At 43.7% G+C, this 12,149-nt stretch overlaps 1 protein-coding gene across 5 annotated transcripts in view; it reads left to right on the forward strand.

The window, feature by feature from the left end:
- INPP5F (inositol polyphosphate-5-phosphatase F) overlaps positions 1-11,912 on the forward strand; it is a 91,095-nt gene extending 79,183 nt beyond the window's left edge. For 3 of the 5 annotated variants that reach the window (XM_086681010.1, XM_086681012.1, XM_086681011.1), the window contains exons 16-20: positions 4,731-4,802; positions 5,860-5,933; positions 6,367-6,495; positions 7,107-7,194; positions 9,660-11,912. In XM_086681010.1, the coding sequence (XP_086537136.1) occupies positions 4,731-4,802; positions 5,860-5,933; positions 6,367-6,495; positions 7,107-7,194; positions 9,660-10,812 (1,516 nt within the window). In that variant the 3' untranslated portion in view covers positions 10,813-11,912. Of the gene's footprint in view, positions 1-3,168; positions 3,392-4,730; positions 4,803-5,859; positions 5,934-6,366; positions 6,496-7,106; positions 7,195-9,659 lie in introns of those variants that run through there. The other 2 variants (XM_025918063.2, XM_086681014.1) reach the window with 2 other exon arrangements.
- The last annotated feature ends 237 nt before the right edge of the window (positions 11,913-12,149 follow it).

Raw genomic sequence — 12,149 nt, forward strand, 5'->3', positions numbered from 1 at the left:
GGAGCCTTACATTTGGGTTTTGGAGGAGCTGGAGCAGAAGCCATCGTTGTTTCAGATCAGTCTTCTCTTTTATTCCAGAGGTGATGCTTTTTCAGATACAGAATTATTACCATCTTCGGGTTCACTACATTTTCCTCTCAGGTGGATTATTCTCTGATGGGTCTCATGTGCCCATTTGAATTTCCAAAGTTAACTGTGTGTCTGCATCTCGATTACACACAGTTCTTTAGAATTCTCCTGCTTGTCAGCTCCTCTCTACTGTTTCTTGTGGCTGTCATTCTTTCTAATACTGCTAAAATTTCTTTAACTTCACTACCGGTATTTTTCCTCATTTGCAAAGATTAAAGATTTTTTTTAGATGGCGGACCATTTTCCCTTGAAGGGGGATGTTTGGAAACTTGCTCTTTGGCTGACTTGCTACGGAACCTTTGTACAGTCTGTCGACTAAGCCAGAGAGGTAAACCCAGAGCAGGCGGACCCTGATGGAGGACAGGGAGAGAGAGCTCCAGGAATGGCTGTGTGGGCTCAGATCCCCAGCCAGCCAGCCAGCCATGGGGCTTGGGGTCTTCAGCAGTTGATACCTACCTGCCTCTGCCATTTGCTCCTGGGTTGTGTGTATATATTTTTAAAAACACCTTCTTTGAGATAGAGTTCATATACCATGTAATCCATCCATTTAAAGCATACAATTAAATGGCTTTTAGTATATTCATAGAATTGTGCAATTATCCCCATGGTGTATTTTAGACCATTTTGATTACAACAGAAGAAAGCCCTGCACCCACTAGCAATTACTCCCCATTCTCCTGTCCCTCTGCCCAGACAACCACTGGTCTACTTTTTGTCTATCTATAGATGTCTCTGTTCTGGACATTGCATATAAATGGAATCATATAATAAGTGACTTTTATGACCACTTTTGTGACTGGTTTCATTCACTTAGCATCATGTTTTCATGGTTCGTGCATGTTGTGGACCATATCAGAACTTCAGGCCTTTTTGTAGCTGAGTAGCATTCCGTCATATGGATATAGCATGTTTTGCTTATTTTCTTCCATGGATGGACATTTAGGTGGTTTCCACTTTCTGGCGGTTGTAAATAGTAACACTGAGAACAGTCCTGTACAAGTTTGGGTTTGAACATCAGTTTTTATTTTGGGTGCATATCTAGGAGTGGAAAGTGCTGGGTCATGTGTAAATCTGTGTTTCACTGTTGAGAAACCATCAAGCTATTTTCCAGAGTGACTGTGTCATTTGACATTCTCAACAGTGTATGAGGGTTCCAATTTTTCCACCTCGCCAACATTTGTTCCCCCCCCCCCTTTTTTTTAATTACAGTCCTCCTAAGAGGTGTGAAGTAGTATCTGACTGTGGTTTTGATTTGCATTTCCTTACTGACAAAGGATGTTAAGGATTTTTCCTTGTACTTGTCGGCCATTTGTGTATCTTCCTTGGAAAAATGTCTGTTGAAATCTTTTGCCCATTTAAAAACAGTTCTGTGTCTTTTTGTTGTTGAGCTACTGTGTTTTGGTAAATAAACTTTTACAGGGCTGGGGATGGAGTGAGGCAAGTGAGACAAGGTTGTACAAGTGCAGGGTCAGATCCTGTCGTTATTTCAAATGTTGGTTGGTGTTTTGTTCATGATATTTTGGCGTTAGGATTTTTTTTTTAAATACTGCACTAAAAAATTAATGGCTGGGTGTTTTTGATGTCGGTTAAATTTTGCGCCAGAGGCTCGCCGCAATGCGGTCCCGGTCACTTAACTCTGGCAGGAAAACAGTTTGGGCCGCAGTTGACAAATGCGCAGCCCTGCCACCGCAGGAACGACCCGCTCCCCGCGCTGTTCCACCCCTCCCGGGGCGGCCGCGCACTGTCGCTGCACTGTTCCCGCACCGCCTGCGGGCCTCCCGGGTACTCCCGTCGCGGCCTCTTGCCTTCCAGCGTCGAGCTCGGCTTGCACCCCCACGGCCAGCCAGCGGCGCGGATGACGGGTGGTCTGGGTCCCTGCTCCCTGCACTGCGCCCCGTTGCCGCGAAAACGCTGGGCCCTGAACGACAGGTGCCTGGGGGCGCGCTGCTGGCCGCGAGGGGAGTCGGCAGAGTGGAAGGACAGCGGGCGTACCGCCCAGGTGCCCTTCGGCACCTCCACCAGCCCACTCGTTATTTTGCCCAACTCTGTCGAGCCCGCTTTTTCTGCCCCGAGTAGATGCCCACTTCTCCACTCGTTTCAGGGCAGCGGGGAGGCGCGGGGAGGCGTGGGGCGGCCACGCTGCTGGGCATGTGAGTGCAGCGGCCAGATGCTCACACTGCCGCGGCCGCATGCGTCCCTTTGAACCGCAGCGAGTGCGAACGCCGAGCCGGGCGGACCGCGGGCACCTGGGCGCTCCGCCCCCGCGGGCTGGGACCGCGCGCTGCGCGGGGGCGGGATAGCGGGGGCGGGGGCGGGCGCGCATGCGCACTGGGCGCGTGCCGCGGCAGCGGGGGCGACCGGAAGCGAGACGTGTCTCCTGGGCGTGGCTTGGCGCTGCAGTTGCCGCAGTTGCCGCAGTCGCCGCAGTCGCTGCAGGCGCGAGTTTGGGTGCAGGCGGCTCCGATTGAGCTTCGACTTCTCGACAGACGGACTGACGGACGGACGCGATGCCGCGCTCCCACAGGCCTCCACCAACCGCCCAGCGGCCCGCCAACGCCACCGGCAATGCCACCGGCAACGCTGCCGAGCCCAAGCCCGAAGGCGGCAGCCTGGCCACGACTTTCAAGATTTTTCTCCTTTTTGCAGGACTTATGGTTAAAGTTCCTGTGGGGCTGTATTTTTCCTGCAAGTTGCTCCTTTTCCAGAGTCTCCTGTTAATGTCTCCTGACGACAGTGGCTTTTATGCGACCATTGTCGCAGTGGTGGGGTTGCATGTGGTGCTGGCAGTTTTTGTCTTCATCGTGTGGAAGGAGGGCATGCCTGACTGGCAGGAAAACAAAAACGAGTAGAGCAGCTTCGGAAGCTGCAAACGCGGGGGGTGGGGAGGTACCTAAGCGGGTTGGGGGGGGCTTCCTTCGTTTACTGTCCGTGTTGAAAAACGTGTCTTTTTTTGTGCGCTTCAGGGGCAGGGTGGGCGGGGAGGGAAATTAAGTATTTACTGCAGCTAAGACTCCAGTAAAATTGCGGGTGGGGGGGGAGGGCTGACCTTTTTCTTGACCGCCTGTTACGTGCCCAGTGCTTTTCGTTAAAGACATAATGTTTTTGACTGAGGATCCTGTTGGACTGATGTAAATATATTAATGCCTCAGTGGAAAAAGCTCAGAGGAAGTAACCACTGACTTGTAGAAGTAGAATTTCTTCTTAAGATGTGTCGTGACATAATTTTTATGGCTTGGCTCAAGCATCAGTTTTCAGAGTGCATGTAAGTATCGCTGCGCAAACCCCCACTGCGCCGTAGTGTGATCCGGGATTCGCGGTGGAGCTGCCGGTAGCCTGAGTGCGTGGTCTTGTGTTCCCGGTGGATTGATTAGTTAGTGCGCGTGATTCTTGGACCGATCTGCGTAACGTCGGTTCCTAGCATCTTACTCGTTGTATTTTTCGGTGTCTTACTGTAGGTGAAAACTGAGGCGAATTAGTTATTTCAGATTAAGACCGTTTGAGTTATGCTGCGGCAGGGGGCCGCGGATGTAAATTACTGCAGTTTTAAGATTTTGGTTAGTTTGTCTCTGCAGTACGCATTAAACAATGACCTCATTCTGACGCAGTTTAAGGACGTGACTTCCATCTACAAATGATTTGTTTTCCCTACTGTTTTCCATTTGTTTTTCAGTAGTAGCATTTTGGCAAATCTGGGCGAATAGGTATGAAATTCTAAAGGAGCAATATCCACTCGTGCAGTGGAATATTGAGACCAATATAAGAATGTAGATTAACTTCCACCTTTTGATTGGAAATTAATATTGTTAATATTAGATGAATATTAAGACTTTTATTTGAGTTCAGGTTTTGCCCGCTTTATCTGATGATTATTTTATACTTGGACCATTTTTTAATTCATAATCTTACAAAAATGTAGATTTTGCTGTGGGGCTTAATGGTCTCACCAACACTCATGTTTCTGACCCTTATTTTGATATTTGATTTGAGAGGGGAGGTAAAAATATGGTAAAATAAGTCCAAAAAATGGACTTAGAATAAGGAAATGTTTACTTCTTCCTTAAAAGCCAAATAAATTAATCTGGAGTAAGAAATACACAAAGTTGCTTGGGCTTGGTCCCATTTTTGCATCTAAATGTTTTATTTATGTAAATTTTTTTCAAAAGATGCATTCTGCACATATGTAAAAATATCCTTAATGTGTGCTGTCGTTTTGATGGTTAGGTCTTGTGAGATCATGTAGACCTTTTCTTCTTTTCTGAGACCCTGGTTTTCCTTTCTTCTCAAACCAGAGCCTCTCCCCACATATTATCTTATTTTGCCGAATCCTCCCACCTCTTTGGCCACCTCTCTGAGAAGGGACCTCTCTCCTCAGCTAGTCCTCCCTGACACCTACCCCCCATTCTCAAACTGAGTTCCTTTTTTCCCCCCTCCAGATGGATAGATTGCATACATTTAACTTCAAAAGTGGGACTCCTTGATTATTTGATTTTCTGCCCCCCCCCAACCAATCTTTATCACAAGTGGCTCTGCTATACAAATAATCTTGGCACAAATGCAGGTGAAAATGAAAATATTTAATTATTTGTGTCGTGTCTGTTTAGCCTCATTGATGCTACTCACAGAGATGTGGATGTGCTGTTACTGCTTTCTAACTCTGCCTACTACGTGGCCTAGTAAGTTGCTTTTTGATTTAAAGCTTTTTAATTGTTATTTTAATTTAAGTCAACTTCCTTATTAGAATTCATGACAAAAAAATTAAGAGTCTGGTTTTGTTACATAGTTTAAGGAACTTCACTGAACTTCTTTACCTCATATAACTGTTCTTATCAACTTGAAAATGGGATTTTAGAGTTGTAACCAGTATTTATGTTTTTTCAGTATTTAAGTATTATATATTTTCCATGTTTTGATGTACTCCATACTTTTAATGTAAATGACTCTACATTATTTTTTATTACTCTACAGTAAACAGTTCCCCATCTTTTAGCACTGAAATACTTCCTTTTTTTTTTTTTTTTTTTTGCTGTTAGGAATGATACAGTTGTCATTGTGCAGGTAATTGTATATGTGTGTGCACACACATGCACACACCTGCTTCTCTTTGGTTAAAAGGGTATGATGAATTACAGTACTTCTGTGGTTTATCAGATCTCCAATAAGGCTACCAATTAACAATGCCACTAGCAAAATTACAAGCACTTCCTCATTAGCCTTACCAGAATCAGGTTTTGTTTTGTTTTCTTTTGTTTTTCCTGTTAAGTAAATACTCTCTTTTTGGACTTGTGTGACTCTGAATGGTCTTTTTTTTTTTTTTTAAGTGATTGGCCCAGGTGCCCATTGAGGTTGATGTATGGATTTTTTATTCTTGATTTCGGATATCAGATGTATCTGTTATTATTCACAGATACATGCCTTTAGTGTAGTACGTATGTGTTTACCTGCCTTTTAGGTTAAGTTTTAGGTTGGTTGGGTTTAAAAATTTTTATAAAACAAATTACATTTTGTAATTCATTTTAATGTAAGTTATAAGCTGATTGTTACTTAGCTTTTGAACTGTATATATATATGTTAATGCCATTTCATCTAGTTTTTAAAATGTTTAACCTTTTATCCCATAGTGTATTATGCCCTGGAATATTTTAACTGTATAGAAGTTGCTACTGTTTCAGCTGACAAACCAAATATGCTTTTGATTTTAATCCTGTTTTTACTCCCTTTCCTTTTATCCAGTTATGATGATGAAGTTGATAAGGTAAACCAGTATCAACGACTAAGTCTAGAAGACCTGGAAAAAATAGAAATAGGTAAATTTTAACATGCTAATCAACTCCTCGGAAGCAAATACGGTTTCTTCCAAGAATGGGTCACTTTGTTTGAGCAAGCACTATAGCATACTGGACCCAGGAAGGGGTATTGATACTATACTGCAAGTACTCTAATTTTTAGGACTCTTTTCTGTTCCTTAGAGATGAGTGATGGATAGATTGTAATAACTGTGCTTAATACCTTGTGAAGATTAACCCAGGGATCAAGAAAGTTTACATATTTGAAACTGAAGAGTTTTTATGTAGTCTCATCAAACCAAATCATCACAGTAAGCTTGTATTTTGTGTGTCCTCGTTTAGAAGAAATAAGAAACGTGTGCTAAATAGTTAATGATGAGTAAGTGTTGGTATTTTGGAGCTAAAAAAGTGAATGTTCTATGAATCGTTTAAACATCTTCCTTTGGGTTTTTAGGTCCTGAACCCACTCTTTTTGGTAAGCCAAAGTTCTCCTGCATGCGACTGCACTACAGATACAAAGAAGCAAGTGGCTATTTCCACACACTGAGAGCTGTAATGCGCAATCCAGAAGAGGACGGGAAAGGTAATGAAGAGATGCCTGTATTCAGGGATAGCTTTTGATCTGCTCTTAAAAATCCAGGTGGAACTGGGGAAAGTACATACCATTACAAACGGAATGATCCAGGAAAACCGCTTTGAGCTTTGCAACCTTCACATAGCAACTTTGTCCCCAGCAAAGCAGGGAAGTTACTTGAGCTGATGTAGCTCGGGCAAGGGTATCTGATGGGAGATCTGTGTATTTGGCCATATGGGTGCCAGGCCTTTCCCCCAACACAGGTGCCTCTCGTGGACACTCGTCGGGGACCGTTCCTGTCTTGTTCGTGGCTGTTGCCTTGGTGTCTAACACAGGACAAATGAGAAGAAACTTCTAATTCCAGTTGATTTGGGTCTTTTGCCCTTTATTAATTCCTTTTGCCCTCTATTAATTTTAGAACAACAAAAAAAATTTGTTTTAGGACATTTTAAATTAGTGGGGGAAAGTAATGAACAAGAAGCAGTTTTCTGTAAATCGCAGCAAGTACATTTGTATTTAAGCGTTAAGACCGCACGTTTCATTCAGGGTTCTGAATTACAAGTGCTGTTTTTTTCATCTGTTTTTGGAGAGATTGTCAAGCAGTTGTATTTGGGTTTCAGATACCCTTCAGTGCATTGCGGAGATGCTGCAGATAACCAAGCAAGCCATGGGATTAGATGTACCTATAATTGAGAAAAAACTTGAGAGGTAAGTACAGTACTTTGATTTTCTGAAGAATGAAGACATTGTTATTCAGAGTCTTACTCCTTTAAAAGTATTTGCAAGATGGGGAGAAGTCTGTGATAATGTATTGGTATTTAGGCTGGGAAGTGTCCCGTTTTTGTGGATCAATAAGTAATACTTTTTGTTTGAATCTGAATGCTCTCTCTTGAGAGTCGATCTAAGCAATACATTACTTGTGGCCATAATTTAAACAACTGTATAGAGAAAATGACAAGCCAGTATGTTTTATTTATTTTCTTTTTTCTTTTAAATATATTTAAAAAAAATTTTTTTTGGGGGGGGCGCCTGGGTGGCTCAGTCAGTTAAGCGTCCGACTTCGGCTTAGGTCACGATCTCGCACTCCGTGAGTTCGAGCCCCGCGTCGGGCTCTGTGCTGACTGCTCAGAGCCTGGAGCCTGTTTCAGATTCTTTGTCTCCCTCTCTCTCTGACCCTCCCCCGTTCATGCTCTGTCTCTCTCTCTTTTTTTTTACATTTATTCATTTTTGAGAGAGAGCACAAGCAGGGGAGGGGCAGAGAGAGGGAGACACAGAATCTGAAGCAGACTCCAGGCTCTGAGCTGTCAGCACAGAGCCCGACGTGGGGCTCAAACTCGCAAACTGTGAGATCATGACCTGAGCCGAAGTCAGATGCTCAACCGACTGAGCCACCCAGGCACCCCAAGCCAGTATGTTTTAAACACCAGTGGTTTCTGAGTTTGGGGAAGGAATGAATGCCTGTGAAGAGATTATTTACATTAAAATTTGGATTTTCTATCTAATCACATTTCATGGTTCACATTCCACTAGAGACCCACTTGGTCATCTAGAGAATAATTGTTTGGTCTTCTGTTAGTAGAGAGAATTGTTCCAGTAGCGCTTTAATAACATCCTAGTTGTTCTGAACATGCTCATGACCAGCAATCCCACATGACCAGCAAGAGTCAAACTTACATACTGAGACATGTGGCAAACAGCAATACTTTTTTCTGACATTCATAGCTGTCACAAGGGATGCCAAATGCGAAAACGCTATGTTAAATAGCCCGTATCTTTTTAAATAAATGCAGGTAAATCATAGAAAACATAAGGAGAATTTTCCCTCCCTCCCATCCGAATTCAGCCAAATGGAATGCGTGCAGGCAGCTTTAGTCAAGATGTTAGATTCCCATTTATGGGCCTGTTGTCTTTGCTGGTCCTTTAGATTGTGGATGTGGTGGACATGCCCCCAAAGTGACTGTAGTAGTTTCTCCCCTCCCCCTGCCATCCATGTTTCTGTTACCTGTTGTCGGCCACGGTCTGGAAGCAGGTGGTCTTTCTCCTGACCCATTGTCAGAAGGTCAGTAGTAGCCTAAGTCACGATGCCTACGTCGTTCACTGCATCTTATCGTGTAGGCATTTATCATCTCCCATCATCAGAAGGGGGGTGAGTACTGTACAAGAAGGTATTTAGAGACTATGTTCATATAACTTTTATTACAGTATTATTGTCTTACTGCTGTTGATCTTACTGTGTCTAGTTTATAAATTAAACTTTATCACAGGTGCATATGTGTAAGGAAGAACCTAGTATATATACAGGGTTTAGTCCAGTCATGGCTTCAGATGGCCACTGCGGGGGGCTTAGAATGTATCCCCCACAGATGAGGGGATAACTGCTGTTGCCTGAATTTTAGGTGTGGTTTTTGGGGGAACTTTTTGTGCTTAATTCTCAGAATACCCCAAAATGCAGGTTGAGGCAACCATTGGGATGCTTCTCTCCCTTGCCTTCCTCTGCTGCCTCCCCCTCCTCTGAATGCCAGAGAGAACTCAGTTGAAGGAAACATGAAATAATTATAGTCAACTTTAAAGACAAAAGGTTTGATCCCAAAGAACCCAATATGATGAACCTAACTATAGTGAAGAGCTTCACGGAGTCAGACTAAGATCTTACAGGTGTTGTGTTTCCAGGGACTGGCTGTTCAGTGCATGGCCTGTTTGAGGATGGTAAGGGCAGGACACTGCTTGCTGGACTTGGGGTTAAAGTCACACAGCCAGGCCACTGTTCCCACTCAGAACTTGGGGACAACTTGTCGACGCTGTTTCCAGAGGCTTCTGCTGCCCAGTGGTCAACTGCTACACACTGGTTGCTTGAAAGACTTCATACCGAAAAGAGTATCTCATTGTCTTTTAATAGTGATTATATGTTGAAACGATACAGTATCTTAATATACACAGAAGATTATCAAAATCTCATGTTTTTAGTAGTGGCTAGAAAATTATATTACTGTGTAGCTCACAATTACCCTATAGCTCACATTTCTATCGGACAGTACTATTGTAGCCTCAATTCCAAGGGATTATATGAGTTTAAGAAATTGGGCCCAATGAAAGTAACCGTTTTCATTTACATTAGTAATTGGAACTGGCATATTGGATTTCACAGGGAACTTTTTTTCTCTTCTCATTTGTAGGAAGAGCAGTAAACCTCACGAAGACATCATTGGCATCAGATCTCAAAACCAAGGCTCTTTGGCACAGGGAAAAAATTTTTTAATGAGCAAATTTTCATCTCTAAATCAAAAAGTGAAACAGACCAAATCTAATGTAAATATTGGCAATCTACGAAAGCTAGGAAACTTTACCAAACCTGAAATGAAAGTTAACTTTCTAAAACCAAACTTAAAAGTAAATCTCTGGAAATCAGATAGTAGTCTGGAAACCATGGAGAACACCGGTGTGATGGATAATAAAGTCCAGGCAGAGTCGGATGGGGAAATGTCTTCAGAGAACGACTCCTACCACTCTGATGAATTCCTCACAAATTCCAAGTCTGATGAAGACAGACAGCTAGCTAACTCCCTAGAGAACGTAGGGCCAATAGACTACGTTCTTCCGAGTTGTGGGATTATTGCTTCAGCACCTCGATTAGGCAGTCGGTCCCAGTCTCTCAGCAGCACGGATATTAGCATTCACGTCCCTCCAGAGGGTGCCGCTCACGGAAGTGGTTTTGGAAAAGGCCAGGAGTCCCCTTTGAAGAAGAGCCCTTCTGCCGACAACATACACGTACTGACTGGCTTTGCCAAGCCTGTGGATATTTACTGCCACAGATTTGTACGAGATGCACAAAACAAAATGACCCGGCCATCAGAAGCGGGGTCTGTTTCTCAGCAGGCCAGTGAGGAAGGAAACCAAGTGACCAATCAACTTTCTAATGAAGAAACACCGTCTGAATCAACAGAACCGCTACCTTCTCGACCGTCTCAGTTAGACGTGGCTTCTTCCGCAAGCGGCCCCCAGTATTTGTCGGTTGAACCGGTGCATCCGGTTGGATCTCAGAAGACCCCGGGCTCTGGCTCCAGCACGCGGGAGTTGGAGACCGGGCTTCCGGTGACTCCTTCTCCTTCAGAGGGTGCTGGCAGCAGGGCAGTCTCCCCCTTTGCGAAGATCCGAAGTTCCATGGTCCAGGTGGCGAGTATTACCCAAGCCGGGTTAACCCAGGGGATAAACTTTGCGGTGGCCAAGGTCCAGAAGAGCCCTGCAGAGTCTGAAGTGATCCAGGAAGTCCGGCAAAACGAACTTAAAAATATGTTTACACAATGCCAGACACGAATAATTCAGATTTAGTTTTTAGCTGCAAAGAATCCTTTGGCGTTTGTTTGATCCAAAAAGAGGTTTCACGCGTGAGGCAATTTTAACCTTCGTGGTCTTTGAAGCTAGGGATCGCAAATCCTAATTGTGTTTATCGGGAAAGGTTTTAAAAGGAGTGTGAACTTGAGCAGATGTCCAGATTTGAGAGCCACAACAATAGAAGTGCGTCATCCCCGAAGGGTGCACACGTGAGTAGCTCATACACTAGGGAGCGGTGTCTCTCTGGAAGGAATTTCGGGATAATTACTTTGAGACCGAATAACCTGAACGACCCTTCTTGGGAGTGAGGTGGGCGGGTGGCGTGTGCAAGTAAACACGGAAAGTACACATGTGGGCACATGTAGGGGAACAGCCTCTTCCACCATGTGTTTTTGTTCTGTCCGTTCTTTTGTGTAAATACATTTAGTTCTTAGTGACTTTAGAGTTACTAGTACAAAGAAGCGTTTGAATATAAAAACTACTAACTTAGTTTTGATGGCTTAACCATCCCCTAGAAAGACTAAATTGAGGGTTATTGGCCCAAGAAGGGTATGCCCATCTGATGCATTCCCCGTAGCCTAAATTTAAAATATTTTGCTTCCTTCTGCACCCCGAAGTCTAGGATTAAGACTTGTCAGTCATGAAACCTGAGACAACAGATGTGAAGATCAGCACCTTAAATTTTTGCAGTTTTCAGGAGTGTAAGACTGTGCATTTGTTAGATACTGGTAATTCTTGAGTGTTCAAGTCATCATTTGTTGCAGGGAGGCATTCCTTAACATCTTGTGTTCACTGAAAAGTATTAAAGGTTCAGCTGAAGCACAGCGGTGCTGAAACCGATTACAGGACTTCTAATCCTGACCACGTGGAACCACGGCCCCAGAAGGGCCCCTACACAACAAGAACGTTCTTACAAACAAGTTCCGGTTTGTCTGGTATCTTTAGAGCCTTACTCTGTTGAAGGGATTCTCAGCTAAACATTATGTCTGTTGTAACTTTGATAAGTATTTCCACGTTTGTTATTTATTAGTGGTATCTTTTTTTTTTGAAGTGTCGAATCTTGTGACTATTTAAAATAAAAGACCATTGTAATTTAATGTGACAGTGTGTATGAGGAGTCCTTGAATAACATTTTAAAGATAAGGGTTGGGGGCGCCTGGGTGGCTCAGTTAAGCAGCCGACTTCAGGTCGTCACGATCTCAGGGTTTGTGGGTTTGAGTCCTGCGTCAGGCTCTCCATTCTCAACGTGAAGCCTGCTTGGGATTCAGTCTCCCTCTCTGTCTTGAATATTAAAAAAAAAAAAAAAAAAAAAGTCACAGCCCTTCTAGTATTCT

This window comes from Puma concolor, chromosome D2 (assembly GCF_028749965.1).
Source record: "Puma concolor isolate L17-30 chromosome D2, mPumCon1.1.hap2, whole genome shotgun sequence".
Taxonomy (NCBI): domain Eukaryota; kingdom Metazoa; phylum Chordata; class Mammalia; order Carnivora; family Felidae; genus Puma; species Puma concolor.